Raw genomic sequence first — 22,702 nt, 5'->3', positions numbered from 1 at the left:
GACAGCAGCGGGAGGGGGAGAGGGAGGGAAGGGAGGGAAGGGGGGGGGAAGGGGAGGGGCCTCGCCGAGCCCAGAAAAACGACAACGCGAGAAAAATTAGTATTTTTGCACTTCACAAATTAATGACCATGAGTTCGTTTTTGATAAACTCCAACTACATCGAGCCCAAATTCCCTCCCTGCGAGGAATACACGCAGCACAGCGGCAGCGCCGGCAGCTCCGCCAGCTACCACCCTCACCACTCGCACCCGCACGGTCCGCCGCCGCCGCCGCCGCCGCACCTGCACGCCGCGCACCCGGGCCCGGCGCTGCCCGAGTACTTCCCGCGGCAGCGCCGGGAACCGGGCTACCAGGCTCCCGCGGCGCCGCCGGGGCCGCCGGGGCCGCCTCCCGAGGCGCTCTACCCCGCGCAGGCACCCTCCTACCCCCAGGCGCCCTACAGCTACAGCAGCGCCGGCAGCGCCGCCCCGGGCCCCGAGCAGCCGCCCCCGGGCGCCTCGCCGCCGCCGCCCGCCAAGGGCCACCCCGGCCCGCCCCAGCCCCTGCTCCCAGGCCATGCCCTGCAGCGCCGCTGCGAAGCAGCCCCCGCCGCCGGGGCCGGCACCGGGCCCGCCTGTCCTCTGCTGCCCGACAAGAGTCTGCCCGGGTTGAAGGGGAAGGAGCCGGTGGTCTACCCCTGGATGAAGAAGATCCATGTGAGCACGGGTGAGTTGCCCTTGCCAGGGGGAGGTGGGGATGCGCCTGCAGAGGAGGGAAGGGGGGAGGGTGCTCCCGGGGCCGGGATGGGTCGTTGCGTGTGTGGCTTTTTTTTCCCCTCCTTCTCCCTCCGCTTTTCCTAATAGGAAAAAAGAAAGGGGAAAAAAAAAAAAAAAAAGAGAGAGAGAAAAAAAAGAGAAAAAAAAAAGAAAAAAGTGAGAAACCTTTTGTATCCGGGGTCCTTTATCAAAAGATTTACGAGACGCCAAACTGTTAGGGCAGTAATTATAGCCCCCATAAATTTAATTGCCCTGCAGTGGCTCTGGGCCATGTGTCTTTGAAGCTTTTCTTCTAACCCAAATGCCCATCACCATTTTTTATTGCGCCTCGATTGTCCCCACTGTCGATAGGCTGTGAAACAATTTTTCTTGCCGTTTATGTATCTTATGTGAACCCGGTGTCAAGTTATTATATAATGATTATGTTCCATCCCTTCCCTTCTCCTTCTTTCCCCTCCGCGTGTGTATCTGTGTGCCTGTGTGTGCACGTTTCAGTCAATCCCAATTACAACGGAGGGGAGCCCAAGAGGTCTCGCACTGCCTACACCAGACAGCAGGTCCTGGAGCTGGAGAAGGAGTTTCACTTCAACCGCTACCTGACCAGAAGGCGACGCATCGAGATCGCGCACACCCTCTGCCTCTCCGAGCGCCAGGTCAAAATCTGGTTCCAGAACAGGCGCATGAAGTGGAAGAAAGACCATAAACTGCCTAACACAAAGATGCGCTCCTCAAACCAGTCCACACTGAGCCAGCAGTCCAAAGCACAGACACAGGGCCACCCCCATCCGCTCGATGGGGCTACACCCAACGCAGCCGCGCTATAAATACGGTTTTTGGTTTGAGTCTTTTTGTTGGTTTTTGGTTGGTTTTTTTGTTTGTTTGTTTTTTGGGGTTTTTTTAAAATATATATATTTACCTATCTATTGGGGTTTTCAAGCTGCCTCGAGGTGGAGGCTGGCCTTTTGGACCAAACTGTGTAAAACAAAACAGGAGCAGAAAAAGAAGATGAGACGTGTCCAAGAACGGGCACATGTTTAAACCAAAACCCGGACGATTGTCTACATTGTATATAGATAATGGTTCCATGCCCATCATTTTTTTCTATTTATGGAAACGCTCTCTTGCCCTCCGTGTAAGAGAGGGCTGGATGCTGTCATGGACAAATTCTCTGTACCTAAGACGGACTCTTTTTCTTTTTTCTTTTTTCTTTTTTTTTATATTTCTTTTTTTGTTTTAGGGAACATTTTAAAAATAAAAAAACCCAACATTTAAAGCAAAGAGCTCGTGAGACGCTTGTGTAAGGCATTGACTTGAATAGCGCTGTTTTGTGGTGTGTTCATGGATTCCTCTGTGCATGCTTGTGTGTGTGATGGTGCACAGGCACGTATACACACAGACCAACATGGGAGAGAACGAACACGTCCACAAGAGGTTAAAGACTTATGAAAAAGTCCCCTTACGTTGTCTAAAGGAAAATGTTTTATGTATCAAAGGTAACTTAACTGGTTTTAAGTGTAGCCCCCTCAGTAGCTGTGATCTATTAGTTTTTCTCCACATTCCCTATTGCATTTATTTAAAGAAATATTGCTATAAAGGCTGTTGCTGTCTTCATATTTGGCACCGTCTAAATAGTTTGGGTACATGTACAATTTGTGGATTTTTGGTGTAATGTATAACAGTGCCAAATGCTAGTAATAAAGATTATTCTGTACAAAAGAATTAAATGCTTGAAACACAAGTCCACTACGTGCTCTTTCATCCACCTTGTGCTTGGCTGGTGTTGGCATCAGGAATGGAAAACAACGGTTTAATGTATTATTTTAGCTTGGATTCATCTTGTCAATAAGGTAATGGTTATTTTAAATGTGATGAAAAACGTCCTGACTCCTACATGCCTGACTGGGAAAAATTGTGTCGCAGGACGAGGAAGGGTCTTGCTTCATTGTATAGGTGAGTGGTGCTCTCTTTAGCCGATTTAGAATGAGTCTGACACCACTGATGGCCGTGCAACTGTTTTCAGCTGCCTGACAAGAGAAACTGTGCATCTTCTGGGAGCCAATAAGCTCCCATGCCGTGATAACACTTTAAATCTTTAGCCAGTCGTGATTTATTCGTTCATTTTCACCCGATTATGATTTCTTAGCTGGCTAGCCCTATTTAAGGGGAATACAAGAACAGTAATCTAAACTTTCTTTTTAAGCTGCCTTTTCTGTTTCTGTTTCTTTTGTTTTGTTTTGAGATTATTTCGAAATGTGTTCGGAAAGCCTCGGTAGACACATGAATTTGTATACAATTCATGAAGCTTATTCGACCAAGATTGTCACAACTACTGTGGCAAAATGGGATTCAACTGGTTCCAGCTCAGCCTGTGCATCTTGCTGCTTCCAGGCAGCTAAGGAGTTCAGGCAAAGCAGGGCTGCTAACAGAGAGCCCTGCTTGGGGCTTTCACGACACGGTATAGCACTGAGCTGAGTAGGAAAAGTCTTGGAAAGGAGCTCAAGTGCTAGTAAACCTTCCAGGGAAGGCCTGAAGGCCAATATTTATTTACTTACCCAAATACATACAAGATGGATTCTTGGAATCAGTGCTTGTCCTCACGTGAGGCCGCCAGGACCAGGGGCATCATCACCCCTGGCTGAGGCAGCACCAGGCTCCAAAGGTGGTACCAGCATCGTTGCCTAGCCATGGAATATGGACCATCCCAGAGAAAAATGTAACGTGCCACTGGCAGAACACGTTCAGCATCAGGGAGGTGGCGGCTGTAAATACCCTCAGCGAACACTGCTGTCCCCATATCTGACCAAGGAGCAGGCCTGAAAAGCACATTTCTGCTCACATATTGCTGTTTACTAAATCCCGAGTACCCAGTTGTCGCCTTATAAATGGAAAAATATATAGCTGTATGTGAGGTAACTATTATCCAAAAATGTGTAACTTTTCATTTGGTTTATTGTTGAGAATCCCTTAACATATTTAGAGCCAAAATTAGCACAGCTGAGCAAAATTCCAGCTGAAATGTATTAACTGGCAGTGCAGGATTTCTTTAGTGTGCAGCCTATGTGTATCAACCTGGTTTGCTCCCATTGTAAAGAGAAATGAAATCACGCTGCAAATAGCAATTTTAGCGAGAATCATTAATCACCTCCTACAATAAATACTTCTTTGTAATTCAACAGCGGTTCTGAAAGGCATTCTCTTGGAAAAGTCTGTGAAGACGCAAAGGATTTTCCTGGGGGAAAAAAAAAGTGGTCATGTGTAAAGACACAGCATCTTGGCTGTCTGCTAAAAAAATGTACACTCTCTTGCTGGAGATTGAACTGCGGACTGCAAAATACCCCATGGCAGATTATCATCGTTTAAGGTAAATTCTCCTTCCGTCTTTTCCCCCCTCTGCCTGTGCTGGGAGCAGAATGCTGCTCCCGGGCTGGGAGCCCTCTGCTCCCCATCCCATACCTCTCCTCTTTACAATAACTTCAAAAATTACATCGTCCTGTTTAAATTCTCGCATTGTGCTCCCTTTGCTAAGGCAACCAGGAGTTCACCGAGAGGACAAATTTTCTATCCCATTAATTGTTTTTTTTAGAGGAGCAGACTGACCCTTCAAACCCTTGACCTTTAAAGACAGTATTCTTTTTAATCCGGCACTTGGACCTAAATGTCTCTTCCCCCCTCCCTCTCTCTCGATCTCCCGGTGTCTCTCACACACGAATTTATCTGCTCTGGCCACAAAGGAGAGTGCAGCCCAAAACGCTGGAAGTGGAAGTGTGTCAATATTTCAAAGAAAGAGCAAATCACCTCGGAGTCAATTTGCTGTCCGCAGGGAACGCCACTCGGTTAACCCCGGCACCCAGCTCCCCCCCACCCACCAAGAAAAATGCTCCTCTTCCAAGATCCCCCTCCTCGTTTCTCCTGCAAGCTCTTGCTATACCTGGTGTTTCATTACATGAGGAGCTGAACTGTGACAAGCGCCTTGTGGTATTTAATAACCAGGGCCATCCTGCATTGGGGGATTACGCAATGCTAGGATTTTTTTGTTTGCTTGCTTGGTTGGTTTTTCAAATTTTTTTTATTATTTTTCTTTTTTCTTTCTTTCTTTTTTTTTTCCCCCCCCAGGGTGCTTGCAGTCCCAGGTCTTCTTGCCCCGTGTTTGTAAACGAGAAGGGGTGGGGGGAGCCCTCACACAGGCGGAGATCCTGACAGGCTTGCCGTGAAACTCCAGCTCTCCCCGGCCCCCCCCGTCTCGCGTCGGGGCGGTATTCGGGCAGCCCGGGCTCGCCCGCCGTTCCCGCACCTCCGCCCGAGCCGGCCGGGCGGCGCGGCCGCGGGACCCGCACGTCACGTCCCCGAGGAGGCGGAGGCTCTTGCCATGTCCGCAGCCTCATGGCCTGGCCGGGCCGCGGCGGGGTGGGACTCCGGGGTGTCGCTCCAGGGCTGTCCCCTCCAGCGGGGTGCTGCGCGGGCGCCCAAGCCCTGCCCACGCGGGTCCCGGTGGGGTAGGGGCTCCCCGCGTGGGCAGGGGAAGCTCCGCGGCCGCCTCCCTCCGGCCCCGGGCAGCCCTCCTGGCTCCGCCCGGGCCCGCGGACAGGCAGCACTCACCCGAGGAAGACGGCCCGTGGAATGCCGCCCTGATGCTCTCCCGTCCCCCTGCCAGCAGAGCACAGAGCCCCCTCCCCGCTGCAGACAATGACGATCTGGGTTCTACTGATTCATCTGGCGGGGGAGGGAGGGTGTAAAGCTGACCCAGCTCGCTGTGCAGAACGGGACAAACCCTTGTTAATAACGCCCCAGAGCTCTCCCTGGAAACTGAGGAGCTGTCAAAGGCAGTAGAGATTAGGGGACCCAAGTACGAGCATCCCTGCCCTCTCAGATAAAGGTGTTGCGTCTGTTCTGGGGGAGATATTGAAATTTTAATCTTTAGGGTCACGTGACTCATTAAATAATTAATGCAGATAGTCAGGAATGGATTTGTGGCCGTCAGTCCTCACTAGGAGTGATTCTCTCAGAAGTGAAACTCAACTCCTTATTACTGGAGTTTGTTTTTCTTCTTTCTTTCTTTCTTTCTTTCTTTCTTTCTTTCTTTCTTTCTTTCTTTCTTTCTTTCTTTCTTTCTTTCTTTCTTTCTTTCTTTCTTTCTTTCTTTCTTTCTTTCTTTCTTTCTTTCTTTCTTTCTTTCTTTCTTCTTTTTTTTTTTCCCTTTTTAAAAAAACCCCACCTGATTTATCTTGAAAGATTCTAAACTTCTTAAGCAAGCAATAGGGTCTGTGTTGGTAAGTAGGTAGTGTGTATTTCTAGCTTGATGACTTTAATTGTTTGTGCTTGCTTTGTCTGCTGAGCATTTGCTTAACAAGTTTAATATTTAGAAATGTTAAATCTTTGTTTTAGCTGCCTTGTGGTCACATTACGGCTTTTAGTGATTAAGTGTTACGGAGGCAAACACACTTGATAATGTTCTAATTCACACTGTGGAAGGCTGGGTGCCACAGTGCAGGAGGACCTGCTTTGTTCAATTTTCTTGGCGATAATAAATCACCGTCTCTTAATACAGGGCCAAAAAAGCAATGGAAAGGCAGTGAGCATTGCAAAGGAAAAGTCATGGGCGAATTTCTCTACGACTCATTAGTCTGAACGATTTATGTACGAACTTACAGTGCTGCAATGAATATTAGAGTTTGGGATAACAACAAATTTTTAAAAAGTCATACTTTTCGTAAAGTGCTTTATTGCTACTTAGCAACTCTTTCAAGAAACAGCATACTTTAAAGGACCGTGGCAGTGTAAAATATGGTAGCGTGACCTAATAGCTCCAAAATAAATAACAGAAAGTCGCTGGCACCATTTTCAGGTACACGCTCCATATTTAACACGAGTGGGACAACCCAGTCACGGCACGCTTGATCGATGATTATTGCTGTTTGTAACATGATTATTGATTACGGATCAAAACAGCTAAGGTATGACTTTGAGCCTAAAATGCCAGGGGGTTCCCCCTGCACTGAAGCCGAGTGGAAGGAAAGGTAGAGCTTAGGATAACTACAGGAAGCAGCGCCGGGCTCCGTGATTGCAGTTCGAACTTTACATTTTCTTTTGTGTTTGCCAGTAGATTTTAACAGTCAGCACTCGGAAATTTATGAGACAGCAATAAACAGTTTAGTAGGCTATTATTGCATGATTTTATGTGGACTGGAGTTCAACACCAAATTTAAAATTATTAGTGTAATTATGGAACTACTAAATTACCAAAGCAAAGTATCTGCTGGAAAAGTTCTCCCAAGACAGACTTAATATTTCCAGGGCTCAGATAACACCCTTCAGCAAGAACGGTGTTATTTAATTATTAGCATTTACATTTACTGACGATTGTAAGATGCATTAGATGGGTTTTATTAGCAAGACTGAATACAGGGGTAGATTACTATGTGTGACAAATTCATATGTAAAAGTGATTCAGTAAGTGGCATGCAAATAATCTGACTATTGTCTTTTTGGACTGTGCAATAGTGTTTATTTTAGGGGAAAAGAAGCAGCCCGATTTTTTCCCCTCTGTCAATGGCTTTCAGTGATGTTGGTTTTTTTTCGTTGATTTTTTTTTTTTCCCCAAGCATTTGGGCCCGATCCCGCTTCGCTGAGGTCAATTGTTAGTCTCTTACTGAGCTTGCGGTGGCAGGATTGGGCCCCGGCTAACCGTTTGAATAAAAGCCCAACCACAATACGCCCCGCATTTAAACTGGAACCCTTTCCGAGTTTAATTCAGCAGAGATGAACACCACGACTTGTGTTTAATGTCTGTTCTTGATTAAATGATCCTAAACAAAGGTTTCCCAGAGGAAAATAAAGCAGACGTTCATGTAACAAGAGTTAGGAATGACAATATTTCCAAACACTTGGAGACAGAAGGCATAGCTGTCTACGGGGGAAAAAAAAAATAAGGAAAAAACCCCAACCAAAACAACGGCACGCTTTTATTTCTCAGCTCCCCGTGCTCTTCACCCGGGTGGGAATCCACGTTCCTCGCGGGAGCCCGAGTCCTCTCCGTCCCCTCCCGCCCCTCTCCGGGCTCTCCCAGCGCACCCGGCAAACCATGTATTGCCAATGAAGGAGCAAAATACCTCCCCCTGCACTCCCCGGTAAGGCACTGTTTGTTGCTTGTTTGCAGGGAGCCCCGAAACGAAGCCGCTCGGCCAGGGCGGTGGAAGAAGCTGGGAGCGCCTCAGCCCAACCCTGCGCAGCTGGAGGAGGTAAGAGCCGGGCAGCGGCCGCTGCTTTTGTGCCCGTGGCAGCTGTAAGAATGCGATTTGCCTGGTACCTGCATGAAGAACAAGACTGCTGGAATGAGATTTTGTTGTTGTTGCGATAAATATTTAACCTAGCTGGAATTTTTTTTCTGGATTGGCTCTATTCATCTTCCATGGGTGGTGAATGCGCGTGTCTGGGCAGACAAAGAAGTGTACGGGACCTGAGTGATCGCCATCCTTATAAAGGCATTGGGGACAGGAAGGATGCAAAGTCATCTGAAGAGCGAAAGAGTTAGAAAATTTCTTTGTCCGTTCTTAGCTCCTTCCGAAATCAAAGGCACCAGGCGAGGGAGAGAGGGTTGGAGCCAATTCGGTGTTGAATGGCTGCTTATCGCGGCTTGTCTGTTCGCCTCCTCCTCGAGGAGTTCCGCAGCCAGTCCTGCAAACGAGAAGTGCGTGTGGGGATGTTAGAAAACCTGATTTTTGTCTGCGTGCATACAACAGAATGGCTCGCGAATAAATTTCGGGTATTTGTCCGTCCTGGCCTGCTTTGCACTCAGTGGAGGTCGGTGTCTGGTGGTTCGGAGTTGCTGAAGTCCTTGATGCGCTTGGTCCTTTGGCAGGAGAAAAGAAATGCTTTCCATAGTGACAATGTTTTTATGCCGGCCGTCGAGAGGGGAGGATTACATAGAATTAGCTCAAATTCCTGCTAGATTTACCTGCTTCTTTTTGGATGTTGATGTACAATTAGTGTATTTTACTACCTTTTAAAAGCGGCCATAAATTACAGGACTACAAGGGCTCTTTGTGTTGGCTTAATGAGCTGCTTAAATCTTAACTACAAAAAGGCGCTGCAAATGTCTATTCACGCTTGTGTTCGGAAATTGAAAGCGAAAACACGGTGCGAAGGAACCTTCCTCCGGTGGCATGTACCCACAACATTGCGGGCAGAGATATTTGGGATTCCTTAACGGACCCAACACCGGCAGACTCAGCTGACTCTGAGCAGAACTTCTCACACAAGGGCACAGTCGATAACGCTGCTCTTTTTATCTACTTGGAAATGATCAAAGACCAACTTTATCAGACGCACGGATGTAGGTAAACAGCTCTGCGTCCCAGCAGATTGCAAATCTTTCGAGGTAGAGAGGAAATAAGTACTTAAATCGTACGGATGATTCCCATTTCATCTCCACACGGGAGTGATAGGCACACCTCCTACCAACTGGCATAAAAGTAAACTTGAAGCACAGTAAAAATTCTAAATCTAATTATACTGGAGATAACTTTAAATAGCATTAATGCTAAGAGTGGCTATTAATACCAGAACGGGCACAAAGGGTCTCCGTTAATGAAGGCACGTTATGAACTCAGATCTGTTTGTTGTTACTGAGGCTGGAATTTAAACTCAACTCGAAGCCATGCGTATAAAGCACAGAAAAATCAGTAGCAGACCTACTGATAAACTCCACATTTTTCTACTAGAAACAGTCTTTCGGGTCTCCAAATCATCAAGGTAATAAAATACAACGTTGAGTGTCCAGGAGCAGGAGCAAAGCAATAAATGGGGTGGTGAGGAAAGTTTAGCTCCTGCGACTTGCAAGATCATTTGAATTTGTATCTGAAAACTCGTGATCACGCTACTAGAGCAAGGAAAACTTTCTCCAAATTCGGCGGAAGGGAATAATTTTCAGCTGCAATTCAGGACAGCACAAAGTTAGGCAGACTCCCCCTTCTGCCTTCCCAAAGCACACTCTGTGAAAGGTATTCACACGTCAAGAAGTTACTTTTCTTAAGAATTAATTAGTTTCCCCACTATAAACACCAAGTTAATTGTTAAACAGTAGTTTTAGGATTAACTTGACCATTAATACTAATAAAGATGTTCACAGAAACAGGGTTTGAAGCCAATAGCCACAGCTAGCGTTAAGGCATTTCAGATGACTTATGATTGTGATTTATTGCTTTTGTAGTTTCTATTTGCTCAAGACTGTAACTTCTAAAGCCATCTTTCTACTTTTGACGCAAAGCAGTCGATAACTTTTTACAACAGCCCCAAGAAAGACTTGCTTTGCTTTTTTCAACATCTGCTCCATTCCCCATTAATTTCAGTTTCATTGTTGCAGAAGAACTTCTCTATGTGTTTCTTCTATGGGATGTAAACACACCAAATTTAAAAGAACTGCGAATCCATCTCAAGCAAGTATCAGCCTTGGCTTACAATAAGTATGAGAGCTGTGGAGTTACCAAGCATGCTGATAGTTATAGATTCGGGCATGCCGAGTGTGCCTAATGCCCTCTCTTTTTAAAAAAGTCTGTAGTTTTTATTCCAGTTCCTAGTGAGGGATAATATATGTATACCCTGGTCCTAGCTTAGTCACTTCCATATGAAAAATTGCAAAGTTTTCTCCTGCTGTAACGTCATGCTGACTTTGCTGCAATGCCACTACTCTACACTGTTACTAATGGGTTTACTTTCCAGTGGCCCGCTTCTACAATCCAGGCGAGAGTGTAACAAGACTTGGCCATAACACTAAAAGTCACCTTTAAAAAGAAAACTCCTTCCATTCTGTTCAATGAAGTGCAGGTGAAACAGTAAGAGGGGATATGTAGTTAGCTTCTTTGAGCTCATGGGAGATGGTGGAAAGATTTAGGCAAGGGTGTGTAGATGATGATGCACAATGCTGGACTCGCAGAACTGAACCAGGAGCACGCTAAAAGCGTGAACTATCTGATTTACTTTGACTCCTTCCAGAAAAGTTGTGTGAGTGAAGGGTTTCTTTTGTTTGTTTAGCTTATTGTGTCAATAGCACAAGTTAAACAATCTTACAGGGAAGATGTGATGGGTTCACACACAGGCAAAGCTGCCTGGCTCAGGGGCCACATACAACTTTGCTTTTTCCTTTTTTTTTCTTAATTTTTTCCCCTTAGGCAAAGAGCTCCCCCTCCCCAATTCTTTTTTTTTCCCCCCAACGTTAGAAACCTATAATTTTGTGCATCACTCAAACTAGCTGTATAGGAAATGCGTAAGCACAGGTTTAACAGCAAGGTCCCAAAAGATTTTGCAAAAATTCAGAGGCACGCCAGTGAAGGAAGGTGTATTCTTCATAGTGTGTTACGAGGACAAAAATCAACTAGCCTCTTAGAAGAGACTCTTTTTTGCCTTTGTCAGGTAATTATAGGTCTTTTTAGTTTCTACAGGAGCCCTGATGTAGCGTGTGGGAGTTGAGCAAGCCCTGTACAATGGCAGAGTAGAGGCAGCTGGGGGTGGGGGGAAGGCTGATAATCGTCCCGTTTAGAAGGGGGCTGGAAATAATAGCATTAAGATTTGGGCTTTCTTCGGGTCTTGCAGAGGACATGCGACGTGGAGCGGAGTGGCGGGCCCGGGGAGCAAATGCCGGTTAATTAGGCTAAGTATCAAAGTGCAGCGTTATAAGAATTCCTCTTACCTTCCAATGGGCTTTGTGTAAAGAAATATTGGTGTGGGAGGAAAGAGAATCAGACCAATCTCGCCCCATAGTCATCTGCATCTCTTAGATTTTTTTTCCCCTCCCTTAAAACTCTTCTTTAACATATTGGGTTAAGGCTTTAAAAAGCGAAGGCTCGCGCTAAGAAACCCTGTTCCTTCAATGATTCCCTATTTCAAATAAAAGGATTTAAGTTGACGTATGACCACGTGAGCACATAATACAGCGCATTATTGTGGCATTTGGAGTGGAGACCCGGTCTGGCTCCGTCTGCGATTACGCTTTTCCAGTTTCTGTTCAGAGCAAGCACTGCTTTCTATTATTTTTTTTTTTTTCTCCTGCCCCCATCACCGTCCCCACAAGAGCTGGCTATTTCGCTGACAGCTTTCGTTCCTTATGGAAAGGTTATTGTCGAGTCGAGAGGACGAAATGCTTCGTTAGAAAGGATGGATTTTATTTTAAGGTATTTCCGTTGATTGTTCATTTATGTGGTGAGTTATTGCTGTTCGAGGCAAAGGTCAGTAGCAGAGGCTGGAGTGAGTGCGTGTGTGTGCGTGCGGGTGTGTGTGCACCCGGAGCCAGGCTGCTTCCCCCTTTGTTTCAATTTGCTGTGGTAAATATTCAACTCTACCCTCGCAGCGAGCTGAGCAGGGAGAGTTTGCTTCTTTATTTATTTTTCTCCATAGAGATCCCACACTGCTGTTGATGGCCAGCTGCCTCTGCTACAGCCCCTCGATTGCCATCTTACCATTATTTATGACCGGCTAGAGATAGGAAGCCTCTCTTATTGTCGTGTTTGAATATTTCCCCCCTTAATTTTATTCTATTGTTTTCTCTGTGTGTTTGTGTGTTTATTTATTTATGTATTAGAGCAAGTCGGAGAAAACGATGTGGGGGGTGTGTGGTGCTCCTCGGTCGGGGTCGTGCTCGAGTGTGCGGCGATGGCTGTTGTTTCATGGGTGTTTGTTCGGCCGCTGCCGCTCCGTAAATCGATGACTGTGCGATCGTGCTGCCATTTTATTTATGATGCTTTAGTGGTACTTTGTTTATTGTGCGAGGAGCGCTGCATGAGTGCTCAGCTCTATGGCAAAGCTTCCCCTTCCCAAATGAGCCAAGGCGCTCCTTTTTATTTCTCCGTGGTGGAAGGAGCTGAACCAAGAGCCAGCCACGGCTTCTAACAATAAATCAGTCTTGAAAATGTGGGGGTTTATTCTGTCTCTCTGAATGGGGATCTGGATAGAGAGAATAAAAAGGAGAGGAGTGGAAAGTATCTTCTAGGAGAGCATATACTTGTCCTAAATCCATATCCATGCCGTCGCTTACATAAATATATATATATATCCATATATATAAATATGTAAGTATTTGCATATACTTATCAATATGAATGCATAGATATGTATGAAGGACGTACTTTAAATGACAAAAATGAAAGATTACCTCGCTATCCAAAGAGAGCAAAATGCTATATGAAACCCTATTTCCCTGGTGTGCCCCGGCATTGGGAAAGGTTGGAGCACAGGGACTCGCTTTCCTCCAGGTCGCTCCATGCCTTTTGCCTATTCCTGTTGAACCATTTTCTGTCCAGTTACACGCTGTTTGTAATTGCTCGTCTTCTAAGGGGTCAGAAAGAGAGGGAAAGAAGAGGAAAAGTGACGGATGATAAAAACTCCGGTGAGAGCACCAAAAAAATTGTTATTTCCACTTGGAGATATTCGCGGCCATTCTGCAGAGACCTTCGGGGTTATGTTTGGGATGGTCTCACATTTTCCTGCTCTTTAAAGCCGCTCTCAAAGCAGAACTGACCCAAATAAATTTTATTTCCCCTTCTCGCCATGCTGAAACATGGTGTTTCTCTCTTCAGCAAGGGAAGGAGAGCTCTTTCGCTCCCATCTGTATGTCTAAAAGGCAAGACTGGCATTGCCGTATTTTGAAATGGGCCAAAACGTGCCTCAAAAATAAAATCCAAGCTTTAATTGCAGCTAAATTACTTGGCAGCCTTTCCTCTGATTTATGACCCAGTTTGGATGCATATTGACCCAGTTAAAATGCTCATAAATAATACAGTCCTGCTCTAGAGTAAAAAGAAGCAAGAAGAGTTCTGGAGGAGAGGGGGATTTCGGCGAGTTATGTAAATAACTTCAGTCTGTTGAGCAAATAGCAAAGAGTGCATCGCCTCTCTAGTGTTAGAAAATATAAACAAAAATTTAGATTGACCACGGCTTGCTTCGATTGTCCAGTCCTTCTCTAATTCAGTTGATATCCCCTTCTTACATTCTAACGACTTGGACAGGGACCACTTCCAGAATTGTCCCACTTCTCCCTCAACTCCCTGCCTTGCTATTTCATCCCTAAGAGATCCCCCAGAACCAGCCTTGAATTATGGTGCTGCCTGCTTCCATTTCGGGGCATCCAAGGACAAGGCGCTTTACAGGCATTATTTTATTCGGAAAATAGTAATTCGGGGGAGGTGGGGGGAGGGAGGGGAGGGAGTGCCACAGAGTGGGACTCTTCGGGGAGAAAAGGCAGTCATTTCTGACTCAGAAATCAGCCCCAAACACTGCCCGTCCCTCCCCGAGCTAAGCCCTATCTCTCTCCGCGGAATGGAGCAGAAAGAAAATATTCGGCCTCTGGGAGGGAAAGACAGATAAAAGCAGCGGGGATCTGTGCGTTGGGACACTTATCCCGACATCATAGGAGACATAAAAAAAAATAATCATCTTCTCATGTTTAAAATTACCTCTTTGGGGAGAGAGGGGGCGTGGGGAAATGGGACTAATTGGAGAAATCTCGCGAAATACTCTTTGCAGGCAGTAAGATGAATGGAAGAAACACTTCAGTATTCCTATGAACCACTTCGGTTCTCACAATTGAAGTCCTTACATATCCTTTCATTTTTAAAAAACCTCCCCCCGCTTCCCGTTCCCCGTTCTTAAATACAGACATTTAGTCAGAATATCCCGCTGGAGATGGTTCCCAAGTTGAAACGCCCTCTTAGGAAAAACTCGTCCAGCTTTCGGCGGGGGTCCCCAAACCCGGCAGGCTCCACGGTGTTCGCAGGTTTCGGCGGTCCCCATCTTTTCTCTCCCTGTCCAAATCCTCCTCGCCGGTCCGGGGGGCTCCGTCGGGGCGCAGCGCTGCCTCTCAGTATTTGGCCGGGCAAGTGGGCGAATGGCAGATCAGCAGTTTCAGAAGAAAGTGTGGGGTTGATTATTGACTAAAAAGAGTTTTGTTTTGTTTTGTTTTTTTTCCTTCCAAAGCAACATTCACAGGATTGTTTGAAGCAAAACGCATACGAAGGATTTTTGCCTCTTCTCTCCTCCTACGCTGGCCGCTTCCCCTTTCATGTGGTGCCTTCTCACTTATGCCATAAGGAGCAAGTGTTTTCTGTTTTAGTGCTCTGTTTACAGCTTTGGTGCACGAAGTCATAAATCTTGCATAGCCATAAATGACAAAAACCATTGGTATGCGTAAGAGGCCACCCCAGCCTTATAGTGCTTTTTATTTCTCGCTTCCCCCTCGCTTTGTTTGTATTTAAAGATGACGCTGGGTTCCCTCGTGTTTTAAACGGACTAGTTATATTTATAATGCCTTAATTAACGAAGTAACGTCAAATTTACACCTAGATTTTATTCGCAGGCTCTGCTTAATGCACGGAGCCCACAGCCCCGTTACCGTCTCCCAGACGGGCAGGGTCTGCAACTTTGTTTAAGTTCTCGTTTGCACGGTCGCTGCCGTGTTTCTGTTGCAGGAAACTGGGGGGACACCACCACCCCCAAACCCCGTGGCGCTGAGGAAAGAGGCGAGCGCCTTCCCCAGCTGTGCCGCGGAAAGAAGGAGAAGGCGAACTGAGAGGCTCCGGGCCCGCGTCCACGCGGGGCTCCCGCCCACGCGTCCCCACGGGGTGCTGCGGGCACCCCGACCCGTCTGTGCAGCACATGTGTGTGTGTGAGCGCCTCTGTGCCCGTCCCGGGCGCTGGGGATATTTGAGGGGGGCAGGGGGTGTCTGTGTGTACATCTGTGTGTGTGTGCGCTCACGCATGCATGAGTTAATAATTAGTAACTCTAATGATTTCCAGCGTGGCTCTGAAAGCATTGCCCAGAGCGGGGATCCTGGTGGGCTTCGGTTGGCTCTCCGGACCCAGCCCCGGCTCTCCGGGCTTTGCTCCCCTCCCCGGGACTCAGCCGGGGCTGTGCGGGGCTCCCGGCCGTGGGGAGAGGCAGAGGGGCTATTCTGCAGCTGCCCCCCAGGCTCACCGGTAAGAGGGACAAACTCAACCCCCCACAGCAGCACCCTGGAGGCTGGTGAGAGCGACCCTTTGTGAGCGCCGTTTGTCTTCATTAGCATAATTTTCCTGGACTTCGGTGACGCCCGGGTGCGGGGGGGCCGCACTCCTTCACTGCCGTGCTCCTGCGCTCCCTCCCCAGCCCCCACCCTGCCCCATGCTTCCCCAGGCGGCCGCCTTTCTTTCTTTCTTCCTTTTTTTTTTATTTTTTCCTTTTTCCCCCCCTCCAACTCCCCCCCCCTCCTCCTTTCCTCTCTCTTCTTCCCTTCCCAGAGCAGCCCTGGGAAACAACCCCGTTCTCCGTGCCCCGCACAGGGGGAGCCCGGTACGCCGGGGACCGGCTCGGGGTAGGGTGCGCAGCCTGAAGTGTCAGGGGAGCGGGGTAGGCGGGTGTCCGGAGCCACCGACCCCATCCTGTGCGGAGCAGGACTCGCCCCTCCCGGCCGGGGGGTGCCGGGTGCGGATGAGCTGAGCCGGTGCCCACCCCGCGGCCACAGGGATCGAGCTGGGGCAGACAGCCCCTGCTCTCTGGGTTGTGTCGCCTGCAAAAAAAAAAAAAAAAAAAAGAGAGAGAGAGAGAGAGCGAGCATGCTGGCTTCCGCCTCAGTCGTCAGAAGTTAAGGTAAGCAGGCCACAAATACGCTGCTATCAGTCGTGAATGGCGGAGTTTATGTCCCAGTGATTTATGACCGTAGACTTAAATGTCGGTTCAAGAAGAGTTCACAAGCTGGGGCTTCCTTCCAGGCAGTGACTGATACCCTTACACTTCGTGTTCAGGCAGCTCTCTCTCCACTCTTCCCCCCACCCCCCACCTTCTCTCAACTTTGTCTTTATCTTTCAGGAAATCTTTCAGGGGGGCTGCCTGGTTTTTCGTCCTAGAGTCAGAGTTTGGGGCTCGGTTGGGAGTTACAGGACAAATACCTGGTGTGCTTGGGAAGGGGGGAAGCACAGGGAAGCAGAGGGTGGGAGAGAGCTGAAGTGGTGAGTGGGGGAAACCAAGCGGACTTGCCTCCCCAAGCAACTTTCATCTGCTGTCTCTGGGCTGTCTGGGTTGGGGGGAGAGAAGTTGGTAAAGTGCAGAGCTGTGCACTGCACAAAACGAGATGGAGCCGATAAAACAGGCATTGGAAAGATTGGGGGCCCATGTATGTTTGTAAGACCTGTCTTTTTGTCTTCGAAGGGGAGAGGAGAGCTCTTCCCATCCCAGGCACCGGCTGGGGTGGTAAACCCACCTCCTCTCCCCTCTCCCGTTAGGACGCTATCGTGATCGTTATCGCTCTTAATCCCGCTATTCCCACTTTCTCCTGCAATGACCGGGCGTTCCTCAGGTTACCCTCGCTTCTCTATAACTTTGTAGGAAGTGATTAACTCGGCGAACCCGAACACGGGATCTGATTTTTTTTTTTACTTGCTGGCAGACGGCCGAGGCTCCAATAATATTTTGCCTTCCAAGTAAAGTTGCCTATTGTCTGCAGGCCGGCAGCTACGGGAGCAGCCACCCCGAATCCTCGCTCCGCGCTGCCCGTCCTGCCAGCGCTACAAAACTTCGCAGCAGCCGAAGGAAGGTGAAATGTTTGGTGTCGCGGTCATGAAAGGCGGGCGCCTTTGTGAAATCACCCCTGGCTGATTGTTTCCTCCTTCTCCTCTGGTAGTGGTGTCTATCGTCTCTCTTTCAAAGGAATTGAGAAAAATCACACCAGGCCTCGATAGGACAGGGAAGGAGAGGCGAGGAGCTGGAAATTGTTTGTGCGCCTCAGATCTCCATCGGCTTATTAGCTTAATAGCATCCCAAGAGCTTGATTAGTGCAATAACAGGGTAACCGCCCTGCTGTAGGTGTGTTACCTTCATTTTGTTACGATCTAACAAAGGGAATACTGTTTTCTAAGAACTTGTATAACTTGAAAGGCGTAGAATGAGCTCGTTTGGTGCATGTGTTGTGTAAGGCTTTTCGCCCCTAAGCATTTGTCCTCGTTAGATGTTTTGGGGGGGAAATATCCAGCTGCTTAAGTACAAGGAAAGTGGTAAAAGAAAAGAGGCTCTTCTGATCTGAAAAGACGTGGTTATTTGCCAGCGAGGGGGTAGGGGGACGGTGAGTAACACACTTCAATTTCGGAGAACAATGTGAGTGCGTGTGGAAACACCTCCTGGATCGGAGGTTACGCACAGGTCTCCTCTCTCATTAATACGGGCAATTCTTTAATTGGTTATTTTCAGGCAGGTGACGAAGTAGACTTTAAATGGGTGAGTGGGAATCCCAGAAAGAAAGGAGGATGGGTGACAAAAAAAAAAAAAAAAAAAAAAAAAAAAAAAAAAAAAAAAAAAAAGGGGGGGGGGGGGAAGGGATTCGCCCGGGCAGGAGAAGCATTCTCTGAGTTTGTGTCCACCCTCTCCCCAGCCAAGTGACCCTCATACATCAAATTACATAGCAGTTTCCAAGACAGAACCTATTATCGCTAAGTTGGAAGGAAAGTTCAAGCCGTGGTCATGGAGATGAACGCTGGTTTTTCAGGTTTCTGGTGTGTTTTTTTCCCCCAATCCATCATGTTTTAACAGGTAGGATCTGGCTGATTCCACGAAAAGTTAGTGTCTTGAAAACAACTGCTGAAAAAACCAAACCGACGACCGCCCCTGCTGGTCCCGCTGAAGGGGCTTTGCGCGGCACCGGGTTCAGTTGAGGCTCCAGACCCACTCACGAGTGGGAGGCAGGCTCGGGGGCTCCGTGGGGTGGCCCAAGCCGAGTTCCGGGACCGAGAGGTAGCCGCTGCGGGCGGCGGGCGGGGCTCGCCCGGGCAGAAACCGCTGCTGCCAGGGTGCGTGACCTGGGCGGCTCGGGGTGGTGTGCGGGCACGGAGGGGAGAAGGTGCCGGCTTTGTTTATTTTCCTATCGAGCGTTTCACAGACAAGCCAAAATCCATCACTTGGGTTCGGAGTGTTTAAATATCCCTTCCTAGGAAACCTTTCTACCCCGCTCCTGCCCCCTGCCACACGTAGACGGGAACCATCTCATATATTTCTTTGAAGTTGTATGAAGAACCTTAACCAGGAGAGAAAGGCTAAAAATAAAACAACGCTGGTTAAAGGAGAGGGTTTGATCTTAGAGTTGGACTGAAGTAACAGCCCAGCCCCTTTGCATTACTGATTCCTCGATCACCCTTATCTCTGAAACCGGTATTAAAACAGCCTCTTGGTGACAAATGATCAACCCTCTTGCTCTGTTCCTTAAGAAGAAAGAAATAATAATAAAAAAAACAAACCTAGAAAGCCCCTATCCCAGTGCAGCAAAGCACATATTTGTAGATGCCAGTAAGTCCAGGCAGCTTTTATATCGAAATGCTCCACGCCTGAGGCCAAGTCATGCTGCTAAATATTGCTGACCACTTTTTCTTTTATGGCTTTCATGTCACTTAGCTATTGAAAGTAAGATGGATTTGTACCATTTCTTCACCCTGCTCTGCTCTCCCCACACCCCAGGTCTGCCCGGAGAGGCCATTGGAGGAAGAGCGCCACGTGACAGAGGGGTGCCAATGTTATTCTCCAAGGGTGTCAAGACCCTGTCAGTTTGCGAAATAAATATTGGGAAACAACGAAATGCAAAAAGCGACCTACTACGACAGCTCTGCAATCTATGGTGCCTACCCCTACCAAGGAGCAAATGGTTTCACTTATAATGTGAGTCAGCAGCAATATCCTCCATCTTCATCACTTGTGGAAACTGAGTACCACCGCCCCGCGTGCTCCCTCCAGTCCCCCGGCAGCTCTGTGTCCCACCACAAAGCCAATGACATCAGTGAGAGTTGCATGAGGACCCTCCCCAGCCAGACTCTCCAGCCCCCCAGCCTCGCTGACCCACAGGCTCCACCGCAGCCACCTCCAGCCCAGCAGTCACAACCTCCACCTCCGTCCTCCACCTCACCATCTCAAAATGCCAGCAGCAACCCTGCCCCGGCCAACCCCACCAAGAGCCCAGCTCTTAACTCACCCACCGTGTCCAAACAGATATTCCCATGGATGAAAGAGTCTCGGCAAAACACAAAGCAGAAAAACAGCAGTTCCAGTTCAGGTATGAAATGTGTTCCCCCTCTCCCTGGGTATTTCTGGGCTGACTATGCATCCTGTGGGGAGGAGGGCTGTCTTACCCACCTTCACTTTAGGGAGGGGAGGATAGGGGTTTTTTTACCCTCTGAGTTGACCCCATGAAACTTTTGGAACGGGCTTGCCATCACTCAGCTTATTCACTGAGGGGAGCTCAGTGTAAAAAACACCCCATGCAAAACTTTCCCAGCCTTGCAGAATGGGTCTGAATTGACTTTGCTTCCTAGTGGCAGAACCACTTGTGCCCTCCAGCATCTATCATATTTCCTAGGTAATCCCCCCTTCAGTAAATCATGTCAGTGCAGAGCAGCCCAGGCCTCAAGCCAGAGGCTTGTCCCGAGTACTTTGTTGGCATGGTGCTGTTAGATTAATAAGACAGTGACCTATCTCTGCTGAAGTGTAACGGGAATAAAATAGCTCATAATCATGTGCAGGCAGGATCAATGCCCTGCATGCAGTCAGAACCTCTTCCTATTTTAATAAGCTGATTGGCAAAGTTACAGGCCTGGTAAACAAAAGTGATTCTGGAGTGCTATAAACTTCAGGCCATAAAACATTATTTGAGGGATGGAAGTGTATATCAATGCTTTTATTACTCAAGGAAACCCAAACTGATAACACCAGTGCTAGCTCCAATGCCCAGAAGTTGGGCTTATTCTGACTTCTTTTTCGCTTAAATGTGCCTTGGAAATAGAGTTCAAAACTTTGGCAAGTGTTCTGCCAGTCTGCTTTTTAAAGCTGTGGTAACACTGCTGTTTACAGCCTTCCATATGATGTATTTATTTTATTAAAAAGCAGCAACATTTAAATGTATCTCCATGCTTATATGCAAGCCTAGGTACTGTATGTTCTTCTTTATATATATTATTCTTCCCAATCACTACCATCTGCTTATATTACGCTATATATTCGATATGATAAAAACCATTATACTGACAATTCTATATTTATTCGTTAAAATTTTGTATTGTGGATACCTAACTTTCAGGTATTTGTAGCTGATGTATACATATACATACATGGGTTTTCAGAAAAGAGGGTTTTAGGTCTTTACAGCAATAGAGAACAGCTAGTTTTTGAAGACCCTGGTCCCACTATGTCAGCAGAGCCACAAGTTCACCTTCAGAGTTTGTAAACCTCACTGTGTTTCCCTGAACCCTCCTTGCTCCTCTACACCAAGCTCAAGACATGTTGCATGCTGTCATTCTTAAGGGAAGCCCGTGTAGTCATATAGTGACATTAATGAGGTGAAGGAAATCTTCTGAGTCTTGTAGTTTGGCGCGACTGAGCTCGCGCCATGGGGGAGGACTCGCTGCACGCATGGGCCTCCATCTTGCCTTTGGGAGCCAAACTCTCCAGGCGCTGGTGTTGTTGGCCATTTTCTCGTGTTGCCATGTGTAGGTTCGCCATGCTGATTGTGTTCTTTGTGTGATTTACATAGGTGAGAGTTGTGCTGGTGATAAAAGCCCTCCAGGGCAAGCCTCCTCTAAGCGAGCCCGTACAGCTTACACAAGTGCCCAGCTGGTAGAACTGGAAAAGGAGTTCCACTTCAATAGGTACCTTTGCAGGCCACGAAGGGTAGAAATGGCTAATTTGCTCAATCTCACAGAAAGACAGATCAAAATCTGGTTTCAAAACCGCAGAATGAAATACAAAAAGGATCAGAAGGGCAAGGGTATGATGACCTCTTCAGGAGGACAGTCCCCAAGCAGAAGCCCTGTCCCTCCAGCTGCTGGGGGATATCTAAACTCTATGCATTCTTTAGTAAACAGTGTCCCCTACGAGCCCCAGTCGCCTCCACCATTTAACAAGCCTCATCAAAACACCTATGGCATCCCTGCATCGTATACTGCTCCTCTTAATAACTGCCCACCTCCTCAAAAGAGATACACGGGGACAGCAGCTGTGACACCTGAATATGATACTCATCCTCTTCAAGGCAACGGTTATGGGAATCCACATATACAGGGAAGCCCCGTCTATGTAGGGGGCAACTACGTGGAGACCATGACCAATTCTGGGCCTTCCATCTTTGGTCTAACTCATCTCCCTCATCCTCCCTCTGCCAACATGGACTACAGCGGGGCTGGGCCAATGGCCAACAATCACCACCATGGACCTTGTGATCCACATCCAACATACACAGACCTTACTGCTCACCATCCTTCTCAGGGAAGAATTCAGGAAGCGCCCAAACTCACTCATCTGTAAGAGACAGGAGTCACTAAGAGGAACACACCAAGCCCCCAAGTTTTGGAAAGTACTCATCCCTTCCCTTCTCTCTCCTCTCCCCAACATGTGCCCTCCCCTTCCCTTCTCGTTTCTTTTGTTCGTTTTGGTTTGTTTTGTTTCCTTTCGTAAAAGCGGTTTCTAGTTTATGTGACGTAGCAATATTTGTTGCTTGAATTGCTCTATAGTTTCACTAGTGGATATTTATCTTCTTGAACTGTAGCCTTGTGTCTCACTTTGGGAGTATGCAGAGGCTTTATACTTTACCTTCTACACTTTTATCAAAACAGGGTATATGAACAAATTTTCTATAAAAGGAATTCTTAAATGTGAATTTGTTCGTACATGATTGATCCCACGGGGAAGCAATTTTTTTTATTGCACTTCTTTTAAATAGCAAGAAAGACATCAAAAGCGCTTGGACAGGGACTCCCTGGACAATTATTGATACGTGTAAGTCTTTCAATGTGTGTATGCTGGTGAACATTCAGATTTATTTATATTTTTTTTTCGCAAACATTGAATAATCTAAGTGTTTAAAATTTTATTTATCCCCATTTGTTCATATTTATATATATATTAAAAAATCTGTACCCTGAATATTCAGGAGGCCATATATTAGATGGCATATCGGCACGCG

The 22,702-nt window shown here is 47.4% G+C and overlaps 3 protein-coding genes across 3 annotated transcripts in view; all 3 read left to right on the top strand.

Moving 5' to 3' along the window:
* HOXA5 (homeobox A5) overlaps window positions 1–7,952 on the top strand; it is a 21,668-nt gene extending 13,716 nt beyond the window's left edge. The window contains exons 4-5 of the transcript XR_014226313.1: window positions 3,932–4,116; window positions 7,909–7,952. The gene's annotated coding sequence lies outside the window, so the exon portion shown is untranslated. The remainder of the gene's footprint in view (window positions 1–3,931; window positions 4,117–7,908) is intronic.
* On the top strand, window positions 49–2,461 carry HOXA4 (homeobox A4). Its single transcript, XM_082294554.1, has 2 exons — window positions 49–705; window positions 1,251–2,461. Exons 1-2 carry the CDS (start codon window positions 123–125, stop codon window positions 1,577–1,579), a joined length of 912 nt encoding a protein of 303 aa, XP_082150680.1. The 5' UTR covers window positions 49–122; the 3' UTR covers window positions 1,580–2,461.
* Window positions 7,915–22,702, top strand: HOXA3 (homeobox A3). The gene is made up of 3 exons (XM_082279224.1): window positions 7,915–7,990; window positions 19,213–19,801; window positions 21,275–22,702. Exons 2-3 carry the CDS (start codon window positions 19,330–19,332, stop codon window positions 22,042–22,044), a joined length of 1,242 nt encoding a protein of 413 aa, XP_082135350.1. The 5' UTR covers window positions 7,915–7,990; window positions 19,213–19,329; the 3' UTR covers window positions 22,045–22,702.

The sequence above is a fragment of the Coloeus monedula genome, assembly GCF_965178545.1.
Source record: "Coloeus monedula genome assembly, chromosome: 1".
Lineage (NCBI taxonomy): Eukaryota > Metazoa > Chordata > Aves > Passeriformes > Corvidae > Coloeus > Coloeus monedula.
The sequence above is the reverse complement of the archived record's forward strand: the minus strand, read 5'-3'. Positions and strand labels throughout refer to the sequence as shown.